At 42.1% G+C, this 14,962-nt stretch overlaps 1 protein-coding gene across 3 annotated transcripts in view; it reads right to left on the bottom strand.

Annotated features, from left to right (window-relative positions):
* St8sia6 (ST8 alpha-N-acetyl-neuraminide alpha-2,8-sialyltransferase 6) overlaps positions 1-14,962 on the bottom strand; it is a 139,143-nt gene that overhangs the window by 14,102 nt on the left and 110,079 nt on the right. For all 3 annotated transcript variants that reach the window (XM_087896348.1, XM_087896349.1, XM_087896350.1), the window contains one exon: positions 826-970. In XM_087896348.1, the coding sequence (XP_087752474.1) occupies positions 826-970 (145 nt within the window). The remainder of the gene's footprint in view (positions 1-825; positions 971-14,962) is intronic.

Here is a 14,962-nt window from a genome sequence, read left to right as displayed (position 1 = left end):
TATAAAACCCTATCTACAGACAGCATGCTGCACAGATACAGAGATCCCATCTGATCATATCAGTTGGGCCTAATTGGTTTTAAACATCATAAGAAAGACATCTGTGAATTCATGATTATAAGGAATGAAGTGTTTTTCATGACAACATCTCCCTCAATTCTGTACTTGCAGTACATGAAAATTACACTTTCTCAATGTTCCAAGCAGCAGAGGACATAACACATACTCATGCTTATTTACAGACATGTAGCGAGTGTATACATGCGCTTGAAAATGTTCTAGGAACTTGGGATACAGCAGTGGACACAGCAGACAATACACTTTGTCTTGTGGATGTTATATGAATTGTCCACGAATTCTTATATAGTGACGTCACTAAAGTAAGTCACGTAAGGTCTTTTGTACGAGGATGGGCTTAGTCATCCAAAATGACACCTGAGAGAGTCTGATCCTAGGCAAAATGTGGTGGTCACCTCCCCAGCCCCAGTTAATAGAGCTGAAATGCTGTGCCTCAGCTCATTCACTGGAGAGTCTGGGGGGATGGATGGCTCAAAGAACTTATCATTGATGTAATAAACTCTCTTCTTAGGGAACCACACTGCATTCGGAATTGCTTCCATAGGGATTGGGGGTGTAGCTTAGAAGTAGAGTCCTTGCCAAGCATGAACAAGGCCCTGGGTTTAGTCTCGAGGAGATAAAACATAAAAATAAAAGAACTGAACTCCGGCAGGCCCGCCACTACACACATCCCATTTGCCATAAGATAGCAAGTCAGCTTTAAAATGACTCATTCATTAGTTACAACCACAAACCAGCCTTACTCACCACTGGGAACATTTGGAAAATGTTCTGTCGAATGGGAATTTGCCTCTTGGTTTCCACCTCATAGCTCATGTTAGTCCCCAGCGGAGTGTTATTCTGGGAAACCACGAAGGTCTGAGCTGCGTCACAACAGGAAGCCAGCTTTGCTCTACAGTGGATGAGAAGAAAGGAATAAGCCGAGGAATATGACGAAGACACCAAACACGGACATAACAATGAATACAGCGCAAGGGAATTTGGGCCGTTGTGTTTCAGAAGGAAGACAGGCCAGGCACTGAGGTGACATCACATTCTCTGCAGTGGGAGGATGGTTACCTGTGGGGTGTATGTACGCCCTCAGGTGGAAGCCACCTTCACAGAGGCAACATTTCTGAACACAACAGTTGCAGAGATAAAAAAAAAAACTCCTTGCAATTAGATTGCCAAGAGAAAGGAGAAGTGAGAGAATCCATCCTTGTAGTCCCTTAGCCATTGCTATGCTCTGGGAGGTGTCAGTCGCCCGATGGCAACTCTGCTCCAAGATAATTTCAAGAGGATGAGTCATTCCACATAACTTTAGTAAGAACATTGTTATTTGTTGCATTTTTAATTTTTTTTACATTTTATTTTTATGTATATGGATGTTTTATTTACATGTATGTCTGGGCACCACCTGCATGCAGTACTGGCAGAGGCCAGGAGAGAGCATCAGGTCCCTTGGAATTGAAGTTACAGATGGTTGTGAGTAGCCATGTGGGTGCTGAGAATCAAACCTGGGTCCTCTGGTAGAGCAGTCGATACTCTTAAGCAAAGGGCCATCTCTAGTTCAAGTTCTTTGTTGGCTTGTTTTTAAACCTTTATTTTTCTCTTGAACTTTATATCCCTCTACCCTTCCCAGTCCCTTTCTCTCTCCCCCAGATCAACTCCTCCTCTGTTTCCCTTGAAAAGAAAAAGAGCAGGTCTCCCAGGGATAGCAACGGAACATGGCCTCATAAGATACAGTAAGACTGGGCATAAACCCTCATATCATAGCTGAATCCCAATCCCAAATGCAGGTGAAAGAGCCAGAGACTCCTCCATCCCCATTGTTGGGAGTCCCGCAAGAGCACTAAGCTATGCAACCATCAGGCATATGGAGAGGACATAGCTCAGACTCATACAGGGTCTGTGTTCTTGCTGCAGTCTCTGTGAGTCCCTATAAGCCCTGCTTAGTGGATTCTGTAGGCCGTGTTATCCTGGTGTCCTCAACCCCTCTGACTCCTGCAATCCTCCCTCCCCACTTCTGCAGGATTCTCCAGACTCCACCTAGTGTTCGGTTGTGGGTCTCTGCATCTGCTCCTGCAGGTGCTGCATGATGCCTTAATGATAACAATTGTTTAGCCACAGTTTTAACTGTATTTTATCATGAGTTACTGTGGTTAATCTCTTACTGTGTCTAACTTATAAACTAAACATATATGTACACAACAATCTATATACATATATGTGTAATATACATAAACTATGTGTCTATATATATTATGCATATTCAATAAATACTATATACATGCCATGTATTTCATGTGTGTACATATACAATGTACACATATTATATATAATACTATGCCATATATTCTTTATATACATATCTATTATACATGTCCTATAGACACACATAACATACACATACATTATTCACATATACATAATAATATATGTAAGGCCCAGCATTACCTGGAATTTCAGACAGTCATAGCTGGGTGGGATCTAAAATGGATCTCTCAAGGAAAATAAAGAAAAATATTATACCATTGTTTTGTAATAGGCCTGCCTGAGCTGCTCTTCTGAGCCCACCTCTGTCCCCTTGGGACTTAGCCTTGTAGTGAGGACTCAGGGTCCTCCTAGTTCTTTCTCAGAGTCCCTTTCAGCCCTTCCTTTTATCCCATTTCCACTCCTTTGTGACTTTCCCACCAACCTGCAGAATCATTCTCTAACAAGATTTCAGAGCAGCCACCCTTGGCTGGGACCAAGAACAGCATACCCACCTATCAAGGTGAAACCTGATATCTACATCAAGATATACCACAATCACCACAACTCCGGATACCTAGATCCCAGCGCAAAAACACATAAATGAACGTCAGTCAACATGCCTCCCACAGATACACACGAGTTAAGTGTGGTGACTGTGGATAGAGTGTGGTTCTGCATGTTGGCAGGGAGTCCCAAAGGGATGAAGATGGGCTGGGAAGTGGCTGAAAGGGGCTGCAGGGAGAGTCTGGTGGACCCTGAAGCCTATTGTAATGGACCCTGAGAAAAGCAACTTAGCTGAAGTATTGGACAGGTATTTCAAAATGGCAATTCTGAGTATGTGCAAGGACTTTAGAGAGGATATGTATCAATATCTTAATGCAGACCGAGAAAACAGTTGTACAATATAATAAAAACAATACAATAAATAAAAGTAGAACTTATCAATTGCTTTGTAATAATTATAAAAATATAAAAACGAGTTTGAGTAGCATTGCAGTCACCTACCTAATAATATATAACCATTTATTTGAGAACAATCAATGAGTACAATGATTTTTGAGAGTTATGAATTCGGGTGGCCATTCCAAAAGAAATTCCAGAAATATATCAATTACTATTCAATACATTTAGAAGTCCTGGTTATTAAAACACAGGCCAACGACAAAATTTCATAACTTACATGTTGTTATGTAATTCTTTAGGGACGTTGATGTCAAAGCATTTCTTAATGATTATTCCAGGATTGATAAATCTTAAAGTCAGGAGAAACTTCTATTTATACAACAAAGATATCTTTTTGTTGAGGTCTGTTTTCTCTGTCCATTTTCATAGGAACTCTTAGAATAACTGAACATGAAAACCAAGCACCTGATTAACCTTTCAGCCTTGTGAGAGTCTGCAGAATTTCCTCTTCCTTTTGCGTTTTCTGAATAGTACCCATTTTCCATTATTTTCATCATCTTATCACTCTTGAAACTTGTCTTTTTTCCATATTACTTATGAAATATGCATACAATTGGGACCACACACAATATCTCTAAGTGGGACCTGGCTGTGTTAAGAGCCATTATAACGGGTGTTTTCCAATTCCACGTTTATTATCGGGTCCTGGTCCTGAAGGACACACTTTTAGACACATTCCTACTGAGCTTTGTACTTTTGAAGTAACATGATGCTCTGACATGTTGTGCTCATTTAAAAGTTCACCCTCCTGAATTTCAGTAATTCTCAGTGAATGGAAAGTGCAGGTAAAGTCATCTGGACTCAAGGTCAAGGTCTTCTACAACACTCATCAGGCAACTTCCTTCATAAAAATGCAATGCTCTTCTTAGTTGATTTTTGTTAGCTGCCTATTATTTTCCATCCCTTAGGATCTAACATTTCTAAAAGATAGTTCATGAAGATAACCAAAGTAAACAAAACAGGACAATGAAAACAAAGGAAATAAAAATACTAAGTAGTTTTTAATTATAAACTTAATTTGATAACAATTCCTTTGTCACTCTGCAAATTCAAAACTTCATTCGTGCTTATCACTTTAAATGTCTCCTTAATCCAGTGTACTAAGAAATGGCAATATAATAAATTGGCATTTACTTTTGAAAAGTCATTTATTAAACATATTCAGTGCTTACAAGAATGCTACAAAACCAAAAATGCTAACCAGGGTTTCCAATTAGTGTTTTTTTTTATATCAATAGGCATTTCTGGAATTATGCTATTTAAGTGTATTGTAATAGCATTTTTAAACTTACAGGAAAGTTGGAAGTTGAAAAAATGAGCATTTGAGTGACCACCAGCTGGATTCTACAATTAACTCTTTACTAAACATTCACTGTTGTATATCTGTAAGTCGTATGCCCTGCTGTATATCTGTAGGTCATATACACTGTTGTATACCTGTAAGTCACATACACTGTTGTATATCTGTAAGTCACATACACTGTTGTATATCTGTCAGTCCACAGTGACTATTGTAGTTGTTTTCATCTATTTAAACTGAAGGTATCATTATGACTCAGCTTTCAACACCCTCCATCCTCAGTGGTGTGGTGGTTTGAATAGGTACGGCCACCCAGTGACTCATGTGTTTGAATGCTTGTCCCATAGGGTGGCACAATTAGGAGGTGTGGCCCTGTTGGAGTGGGTATGGCCTTGCTGGAAGAAGCAAGTCACTGCAGAGGAAGGCTTTGAAGTCTCCGATGCTCAAGCTATGCCCCACTGTAACACACACACACACACCCTCTGATGCCTGTGGATCAAGATGTAGAACTCTCAGCTCCTTCTCCTTCCGTATCTGCCTGCATGCTACCATGATGACAATGAACTAAACCTCTGAACTGTAAGTCAGCCCCAATTAAATGTTTTCCTTTATAAGAGTTGCCATGGTCGTCATGTCTCTTCACAGCAACAAAACTATGACAAGCAGCCACCACTTTTGGGGTTATTTTTCACTTTAGACTGATTTTGCTATTACAGAATTCTGTTTCACTTGTGTACCACATTTGTTTAGCCATTGACCTTACATTCTTTAGGAGATCACAATAAAAAAAACATGATCATCATTAGGTGCATGGTGCATGGAAGCCTGGTAGTCTATTCCTATAACCCAAGCATTCAGGAGGGTGCAGCAGGAGGATGGAGAGTTCAAGGCCAGCCTGGGTTGCACAGTGGAACCTTGTTTCAAAACAAAACAAGCAAACAGACCAAAATGAACATCTAATGATGAAAACGGCCCTTCTGGGAAATACCAACATATCAGAATAACATTTCCATGCCTGCCTTTAGGCTGACAGGACTTGCAGACCCCTCATGGTCTACAAGAGAGTGATAACTGAACATGGCTTTGTTTTACCCCAGCTTGTCTATGCAGAAAAGAGCATCCAGAGGTAAGAAAAAACTTATCTGCTTCGAATCACCAAGGAAACCAGAAAACAAACAACACAAAATATCAACAGAGAAACTGCTCTTCCTTTCCCATCCATCTGACAGCAGTAAGTCCTGATGGGGTGATTTGAAGTCAGCCATGTGTCACAGTGATGGGTTTACTGATTCTGCCCTTCTTGTGAGAAGTGAGGACACATTAAGAGATAGAGAATGTTGCTGACGTTAATTACAGCATCACTTCCGGGCTCCTCACCATCTGCCGTGAGAGGTTTCCCAGCCTGCAGTAAGTGTCGAGATTCATGAGCCACACACCTGTAAAGCCCTGTGCACTTTCCTGAGAATTGGCAGACACACATTATCTCACTCAGTTCCCACAGATGAAAGGGTGGTAGACATTGTTATTAAACCCATTTTTAGACCTTAAAAACGGGGTTCGGTTGTTGTGGAATATTTGTGTACACTGTGAAGATGTGTCTTTGCCCAGGCCCCTGCTGGTTGGTTTAATAGAGAGCCAAATGGCCAACAGCTAGACAGGAAGCGGTTAGGAAGACTTTGGGGAAGAGAGAGGACTCTGGGAAGAAAAGATGGAGATGCCAGAGAGACTCGAAACAAGTTGGACATATAGTACAGAGGAGAGGGAACTGAGTCACGCGGCAGAATATGGATTAATAGAAGCAGGTTAGTTTGAGTTATAAGAGCAAGTTGAGAAAAAGTCCAAGCTAAGGCCAAGCTTTCTCAATTAATTATTGGTCTCCATGTTATTATTTGGGGCCTGGCAAGCCAAAGCCAGTCCAACAAGAAAGCAAGCTGCAGTTGCTATATAAGTGGGCCGAGCAGTCTGGTTTAGCCCTGTAATCGCAGCACTATGGCAGAAGGTTAGACAAGTCCAAACCAAGCCTGGCTATGTGGTGGATTTGAGGCCACCATGGGCTACACAGTAAAATCTTAGAGAGGAGAAGTGAAGAAAGGAGGGAGAGAAGAAAGTAAGCCCAAGAAATGCCGACTGCACGTGGCTGAAGCTGTCTGATGATCTTCTTTCCAGTCTATCAGAATACATAAAAATTAGGGAGAAAGGCTGCTTCTTATGCCTTCTGGATTAAGCCTCTTCTTTGGGAACACATTTCAAAATATCTCTACGAGGACACAGGTACTCACAATTTCATGCAGGCAGCAACTCACCTTGCTGCGTGCTTATCCGGGCATGCCTTACAGGTTGCTGTACAGTTTATGCATATTAAATGCCCCAAGCTGTTTGCATATAAGTGCAACACTTACACTCTTGTTTCCCATGGAGAAGGTACAGAGGCCTGGACGGAATCAGCATCATCAGGCGACCCTGTCACTGTGCCCTAAACTCTTGCTGGGTGCCACCTACAGCCACTTTCTCCATACGAAATTTAAAGAGAAGAGAGCATGCTCTCCCTCCCTCCCCCTCCTCTCCCTTCTCCTCCCCTCCCCACGGAACATGTGAGTTTCCTGAAGTCAGGAAAGGTCATGAGTTTCTCAGCAACACTTAGCTTCCAAAGAGCAAGCTGGTCCCGGAGAACCCAGCTGAAGATGTTTAGCTTTGACCACTAAAGATGGAATCTTAAAATGCGCAAACATATCTTTGCTTTTCAGACGGCCTCATGCATGCTTTTGAGAAAAGAATGCGTATCTTCGATGTGGTTGAGATGCCCTTTCCTTTCCGTCATAGGTAATGCTCCCTTCCCTTTTATTATTTTATTTTATTTGCTTTGTTTTATTATTTGCATGGAATCTCAAGCAAAATTCTCTCTCCTTTGGTTCTAAGAGGAATACTGCTTGAGTTCCCCATGAAATGTTAATCACTCCTTACGGCACACAGTGGGCAGGTCAGTAAGGACAGTCTGCAAATTAATGGCCTTCCAGCCTGGGCCAGGGTTCCTTTGCTTCCCTTCTGTTTACTACTCTGTGAGATTCGCTAATGAGGTGTGGGCCACTCAGGGTGAGAGGAAGGCTCGGGTTCCCTCTACATCTTAAAGGGAGCTACATTCCCAGGATTCGCTCCTTCTCTATATTTCTAATGAGAATCTTAGGAAAGGAGGTTTAAAACATAAAGCTCAGCACAAATTCAAAGGATTTATTGTTTACCATCCTAACCCCTGCTAACTAATAATCCAATTTTATTTTGCCCTCACCTAAGGCAAGTAATCCTCCATCTGATTCTCTCCTGTGTATTCTCTTTACTTTCTTATTAATAAAAAAAAAAGATTTAACATTTTTTAACCTATGGATGTCTCTCCGTGTGCCTGCTCCTTGAGCCGGAGAGGCTGCTAGGGGCATTGATCTGCTAGAGCTGCAGTTACAGAAGGCCGTGAGTTGCTGTGGGGGAACTGGGAACCACACTTGGGTCCTCTGCAAGAACAGCAAGACCTCTCAACCGCTCAGTGGTCTGCCCAGCCCATCTTTTCATTTCTTCAAATTTACAATGAGCACAAATGTATCGGATGCTCCTTTCTTGTTGCTCCCCCACCTTGCCACAGACAGCACACGATTCATTGACTGACCAATAATAACCCACCAGTAGCACAGCAAACGCTTAGTGTGGCCTCACCTGCTGTCAAATGCTTTGCGCCAATTTAAGTCCAGCAGAGCTCATACAGACTGCTCACAGTGAATACTGTTTTTTTTTCAGAGGGGGACGATTCAAGCTCCCCAAGTGAAGGAAGTCACAGATCGTATTCATTGGGTCTTGCACATTGAGCAGTCTTCCTTTCATTCATTTGTGCCTATTTAGCATCTATTAAATCTTTAGTACTGGGAGAGGTTGTCTATACACTTGTGAATAAAACATCAGTCTATTAAGGAACTATTAAGGAGAATTACAAGGAGGAGTTAATTATGAGGTATTAAATGACAAAGCTGAGATTAAAACCGCAAACTCAAACCCATATTCTAAAACCCACTGCCTACCTAAAACCACAGTGTACAATGCTTCCCACAAAGAAACTATAGAAAATTTACATGCATACACTTCTTTAGTCTAAAGTCCTGTGACTCAAGAGATTGTTCTAGAGTCTTTACATTCATTTGGAAGCACCTCCTAAAAATAAAGAGACCCACATGAATTCAAAGGGCTTTCTTCAGTTCAAGCCACATACATCATGCAGGAAATTTCTGCTTGGCTTCTTACACACAGGCCTCATGGCTCAGGATTGGGGGGACTCTGTGTCTGCATGTAGACCTGCGTGTACAGGGGTGAGGGAGGTGGTGCAGGGAAGGTGGGAGAAAGGAAGAATTTAGCCCTAGGGGGATGGACGCTAAATCATCTCTAAGGTCACTTTGGGAATGCTGAAGACTGGCAGGTATTTTAGTTGTCTTGCTGTAAATTGTAGATGATTTACAGCAAGACTGTAGATGTTTATAGCAAGACAACTAAAACACCTGTCAATCTTGATTTGATGATTATCAAATTTGAATGTGGTCTGAAGCTGCATAATTAAAGGAACATTGGCTAGGAGGCTAGACACCTTCTACTGGGATGAGCCACGGTTGCTGCATAGGGTCTGTTGGGAAGCTTGTCTTTGGAAAGCACATTAGCAAAAGACCTGTCTGGAGAGAGTGAGCACGTTGAAAACCGATACAAGTGAATTAGCCATGTCCACACTGGAGACACAGAAACTGTCTTTGAATATTTGAAAGGCTGCAACATGAGGGAAGGATGTGTGAACCCATGACACTTCAAGGTACAGAATGAGGAGTGTGGGACCCAAATGCATGAATGCCCCCAAAATGTGTATTTTGAAACTACAGCCCTAGAGATGATGGTATTAGGAGAAAGAGTCTTTGGAAGCTGACCATGCATACGTGAGGTCATGAGAAGGGAGCTGTAAGGATATGAAAGTGGTCCTATGTGCACCCCAGAGAAGGGGCCTAATCTGATCTCAGTAAAGCTATGCTGCCATCCTGATTTTGGGCCACCAGCTTCTGGAACTGTGAGGGATACGAGCTGTTTAAACCCTCAGCTTGTGGTTTTCTGTTACAGCTGCTGGGGCTGACTAAACAAGGGTCAGTGCCTGGCAGCAATCCAGCACACATTTTACTGGGCAGCCAGCAGGCAATCTTCGGAGGCCAAGGTCATGGGAATTAGAACATACAAATTATTAAATACGAACATAGATAAAACATGACCTGCCTTCTGGGAGCTTGCTTACATAGGGGGAGCTGTAATTAGTCTGTTGGTATTGTCTGACATAACACAGATTGAGGTGAGGTGCCTGATGGGAGGAGCACATGGTTAGAGCCCCACCACTAACCTGGGGCTCAGGGAAAGAACTTATAAAGACACTGAAACTGTCCAGTAGCTGAGAGCCTCAGTACGTGTTTGGGGAACTAATAGCCTGCGCTTGGGAACAATATTGTGTTTTTATCAGAGGAGAGAAAGCAGCAGGAAACCAGAGAAAGGAAGTGACTGGCAGGCTACTGCAAGAAAACCTTCTAATCAAACATTTAGACGATTTCATTTTTAGTTTTTCTTTTTAGGAACCTCCACACTGATTTCCATAACGGGTACGAGTTTACATTCCCACCAGCAGGGAAGTAATCAAACTAAGCCGCTCCTGGAAATATATCCAAAGGAGTCTAAGTCAGCGCGCTACAGAGATAATAGCTCATCTGGGTTGATTGCAGCACCACGAACAATAGCCAATTGGAACCAACCTAGGTGTCCATCAACTGGTGAATGGATACAGAAAATGTGGTATACAAACACAGTGGAGTTTGATTCATAAATAAGAAAGTAGGCCATTTTCAGGAACACGGATGACATTGTATGTTGTTGTAGTGAGATAGCCAGATCCAGAAAAAACAAATCATGCTTTTCTTTCATGTGTGGAACCTTCACTGTGTGTGGGGGTTATATATATATATATATATATATATATATATATATATATATATATATTATGTATAAATATTCATCAATACATATGCCATGGAAATAGATGGGGTGGAAGACAAAGGGGACTAGCAGGAGCAAGGACAGGAAGATTAATGGGGACTGAAAACCAGAGCACATGATAGACTCAAACAAAGGTACCCCTATGAAGCCCATCACTTTGCACACACACTTATGTCTGTGGGAACCACACATACATGATACACAGATACACATGTGAGCAAAAAACTCATACACATAATCTTCTTAGGAAGTTTTTAAACCTGAGCTTGACACCAGACAAGTGGTTTAGGGTACAAAGGGGAGAGGAGACAGATTTGAGGTACATTTATTGAGTTCAGAAAACAAAAAGATAAAGGATAAACATTGCTGGTGGACAAGGCAAATGCTGAGTGACAGGTGTTCTCAATCTCCCTGGTGCTGTGATTCTTCAATACAGCTTTTCATGTTGTGGTGACCCCCAACCAAAAAGTTATTTTCAACTGCTACTCCATAACTGCACTTTTGCTACTATTATGAATTGCAACGTAAAGATCTGATATGCAGGATCTCTGATATGCAACCCCCAAAGGCGTCATGACCCACAGGTTGAGAACCACTGTTCTAGACTCTCTCCGAAGGCAGGTGGAATCCATTTATTTCACCAATACTCTTCAAGAGAATCTCCCATTCGTGGACCACTCTGGGACAGTGAACACGACAAGCCATCCCTGTCTCCATCTTGCGCCTGTGACAGTACAGTTTGGATGAAGAGGAAAACGGAGAAGGCCCAGGCAGAGCAGAGCAATGGAGGTGAGGAATGGTTTGTTAACTATGGTCAGCAGGAAAGGTCAGTCACATGAACCATCTTTTTTCCTCCAAAGGGTCACAGAACCACGGGGAAGAAATCAATGGATGCTTGTGTAAGCAGAGAACAATCTGATTCTCTTCCCCAGAGAGACATAGAGAATACTGTATTCATAAACTTAATAAATTTTTGAAAAGGTAATAGAAAACACTTTAATGAAAGCAGGAGGTTTTTATTTGGGTTGATAAATGTTCTGCTCTTTTAAGGGCAGGAGGTGGGCAGAGCAAATTAAAAGTGTAGAGAAATCAAGATGGGACAAAGACACGGACGGGCACAGCACAAGACAGAGAGGGAAGAGTCATGGAAAGGGAGAGAGAAACAAAGTACCAGGAAAAGCAGAGGCTAAAAGTCAGGCCGTACAGACAAGGGAGATAGGCCGCACACGAAAGAGAGATGCAGACATGCGCAGAACCACAGCTCTACACAGGCAGAACCATTCACAGACCGAGGGCGGAAAGAGACACACGAGACATGCAGACAAGAACAGACTCAGGAGGAGCATAAGCCCCAGGCTCCAGTACACAAATGGATAACTAGGAAATACAAAGAGAATTCCTCCAAGCATTTACAGCATGAACTTATTTAATCCTCAAAACAGCCCCAGAAAGGAAAAGCGGTTCTGCTCACCTCATTCTCCCCAGGAGTTTCAGGTACAGAAGCCGAGTTAGAGAGGAACTGACTAACCTGAGTTCACACAGCTAGCCTGACTAGGGTTTGAACCCAGGTAGCCTCGCTCATGTCATCACATCCTTCCCTCCTTCTCAAGTCTGTCTTACAAATGTACAAATAAATTAAACCAAAGCAGAAGCAGAAAAAAAAAAAAGAGAAGTCACAGATGGTCCACCTGGTCACTATCATAAGACACGGATTGCCTTTGATTTCATGGGGAAAATAGACCTTGAGTAATCTTGGAAACTGATTAATTTTTAAAAATATTTATCAGATTTAAGATTTAACCTAATGGCTTGAGGCTGAATGAATCAAAACCAGAACAGCATGGTGAATTAAAAATTTATGTTGATAAAGACAAGACCAGGAAGGGTTGTAAGGAGCAGATAGATTTGAAACAAATTAAGAGTAAGAAACTGATAACATGTGGTGATTGCATAGAAACAGGGGACGATAGCCAGGGTCAAGTCCAAGCTTCCGACTGGGAGCCCTATGGCCTCCAGGGAAGATCCAGACAAAAGAGAGTAGGGCAGTCTCCCACTCACGACAGAGCTGCTGACTTAGTATAGTTTTAATTCATACTGAGACTTGTAAATGGAAACAGGGCACCTAGCATCAGCAGAAAGCTCAGTCAGCCTATGAAAGATTTGATTTGTACAGTCTTTGAAAACATAAAAGAGATTCAGCAACCTGACTGACTTCAGATGCCTTTCGTAAGGAGCACAAAGACAAGGCTGGATGGAACTCTCCTAGTGCTGCAGTTGCTTGATCGTGCCCGGCTTTTGCCAACCTGCTGAAGTCAACTGTGAATTGCAGAAGTGAGGAAAAGCTAGCCTAAAAATACAGAACCAACGAAGGTGACTCTTAAGATGTGCTTTAGTCTTCAGATGGAACACATCCAGGTTGCTACCACTGTTGCAGGGAAAGTGGATGGAAAAAAGTCATTTGTGAGCTGCAGGTCTTCACCTCTCCTCCAAATGTGATCTCCCGGTCTCACTCCAGCTCTGTAGTAGATCCCTACAGCAGCCTCTCCCCTGCCCCCACTCTAGAAGACCACATAGACCTCCTCCAGCCTTCCCTCCACATTCGTCCTCTTAGCCCAGCTCCCCTATCAAGCAGGCCTTTTCTGGGAACTTATCAGCCACGTAGACCAGTAAAGCAGATAGTCCCACAGAGCAAGCCGGTTAGCTTCAGATCTTCACTCTCTTTCCTTCCCTCCAAATCCAGTCCCCCAGTCTCATCCCCAGATCTAGAGCTGACTACCTACTGTGACCTCTCTTCACTCTCTGCTCCAGTTCCAAGGGACCAAGTAGATCTTGGTGGGAGGAACCCTGCTTTCCACTCTCCTATAGATCCTTTCATTTCCCTATCATCTCCCAATACCTAAAGACCCATTGTACCCAGAATCCCCAGTAGCCACACCACGTGCTATCTCAGAAGCATTCTCTATCAGCCAATGCACAGCCACCAAATTCTCCTAGAACCAGATAGGGCAACAGAAACCAAAGAACAAAATTGTAAATGAACACTGTGCTTTTGTTTCCTGACTGCCCAGACCCAAATAATCACACAGAAACTATATTAATTACAACACTGGCTGATGGTTCAAGCATATTCCTAACTAGCACTTACATCTTAAATTAACATATTTCTATTAATCTAGTATCTCCACAAGGCTGTGGCCTACCAGTAAGGTTCCTGCATCTTTCTCCTTCGGCAGCTACATTGTATCTGCCTGACTCCACCTTCTTTCTCCCTGCATTCAGTTTAGTTTTCTTGCCTAGTTTCCATTCCTGCCATAGGCCAAAGTAGCTTCTTTATATTAATCAATGGTAACAAAACATGTTCATAGCATACAGAGGGAAATCCCGGATCACAAAATACCCACCCAACAAAGACAAAACCAGATACCAGCACCTAGAATACCTGAAAGTGGAAATACAATCAATAAAGAAAATCCAACTGAGGGAAATCTGAAAATGAAAAATTTAGCAACTTGCACAGGAATCTCAGAGACAGGCCCTACCATCAGAATATAAAAGATGGCAGAGAGAATCTCAGGCATGGAAGACACAATAGAAGAAGTTGATACCTTGGTCAAAGAAAATAATAAATCTAAAACACTGCAGATATAAAAAAAATCTAGAAAATCTGGGACACTATGAAAAAACTAAGTATATGAATAATAGGAATAGAGGGAGGATAAGAAACCCAGGCCTAAGGCACAGAAAAAGTTTTTAAAAATTTACAGAAAAACTTTCCCAACGTAGAGAAGAAAGTGCCTATCAAGGGACAAGAAACACACAGAACACCAATTAGACTGGGTCAGAAAAGAAATTTTCCTCAATCAGAACAGAAAATTTTCTCATAGATAATAACAAAAATACTAAACTTACAGAAGAAATAAAAAATATTAAAGTTGCAAGAGAAAAAGACCAAGAAACATAAATGAAGACCTATTAGAATAACACTTGACTTCTCAATGAAGATTCTAAAAGCCAGAGTCTTAGGGTTTCTCCATGACCACAGTAACTCTTATAACATTTAATTGAGTGGCTTACACTTTCAGAGGTTTAGTTCATTATCATATGGTGCAGGAGAAAGAGCTGACAGTTCTATATCCTGACAAACAGGCAACAGGAAGTAGTCTGTGAAACTGGGAATAGCTTGAGCATAGGAGACCTCAAAGCTTGGCCCCCTCCCACCATGATACATTTCCCTAAACAGGGTCACACCTGCTTCAACCTCCTAATAGTGCCACTACCTTTGAGCTTATGGGGCCAATTACATTCAAACTAAGACAGGCCTAGACATATTATCTACAGGTT

This window comes from Myodes glareolus, chromosome 14 (assembly GCF_982192425.1).
Source record: "Myodes glareolus chromosome 14, mMyoGla1.1, whole genome shotgun sequence".
Lineage (NCBI taxonomy): Eukaryota > Metazoa > Chordata > Mammalia > Rodentia > Cricetidae > Myodes > Myodes glareolus.
Note: the sequence above shows the minus strand (reverse complement) of the source record. Positions and strands in the feature narration are given on the sequence as shown.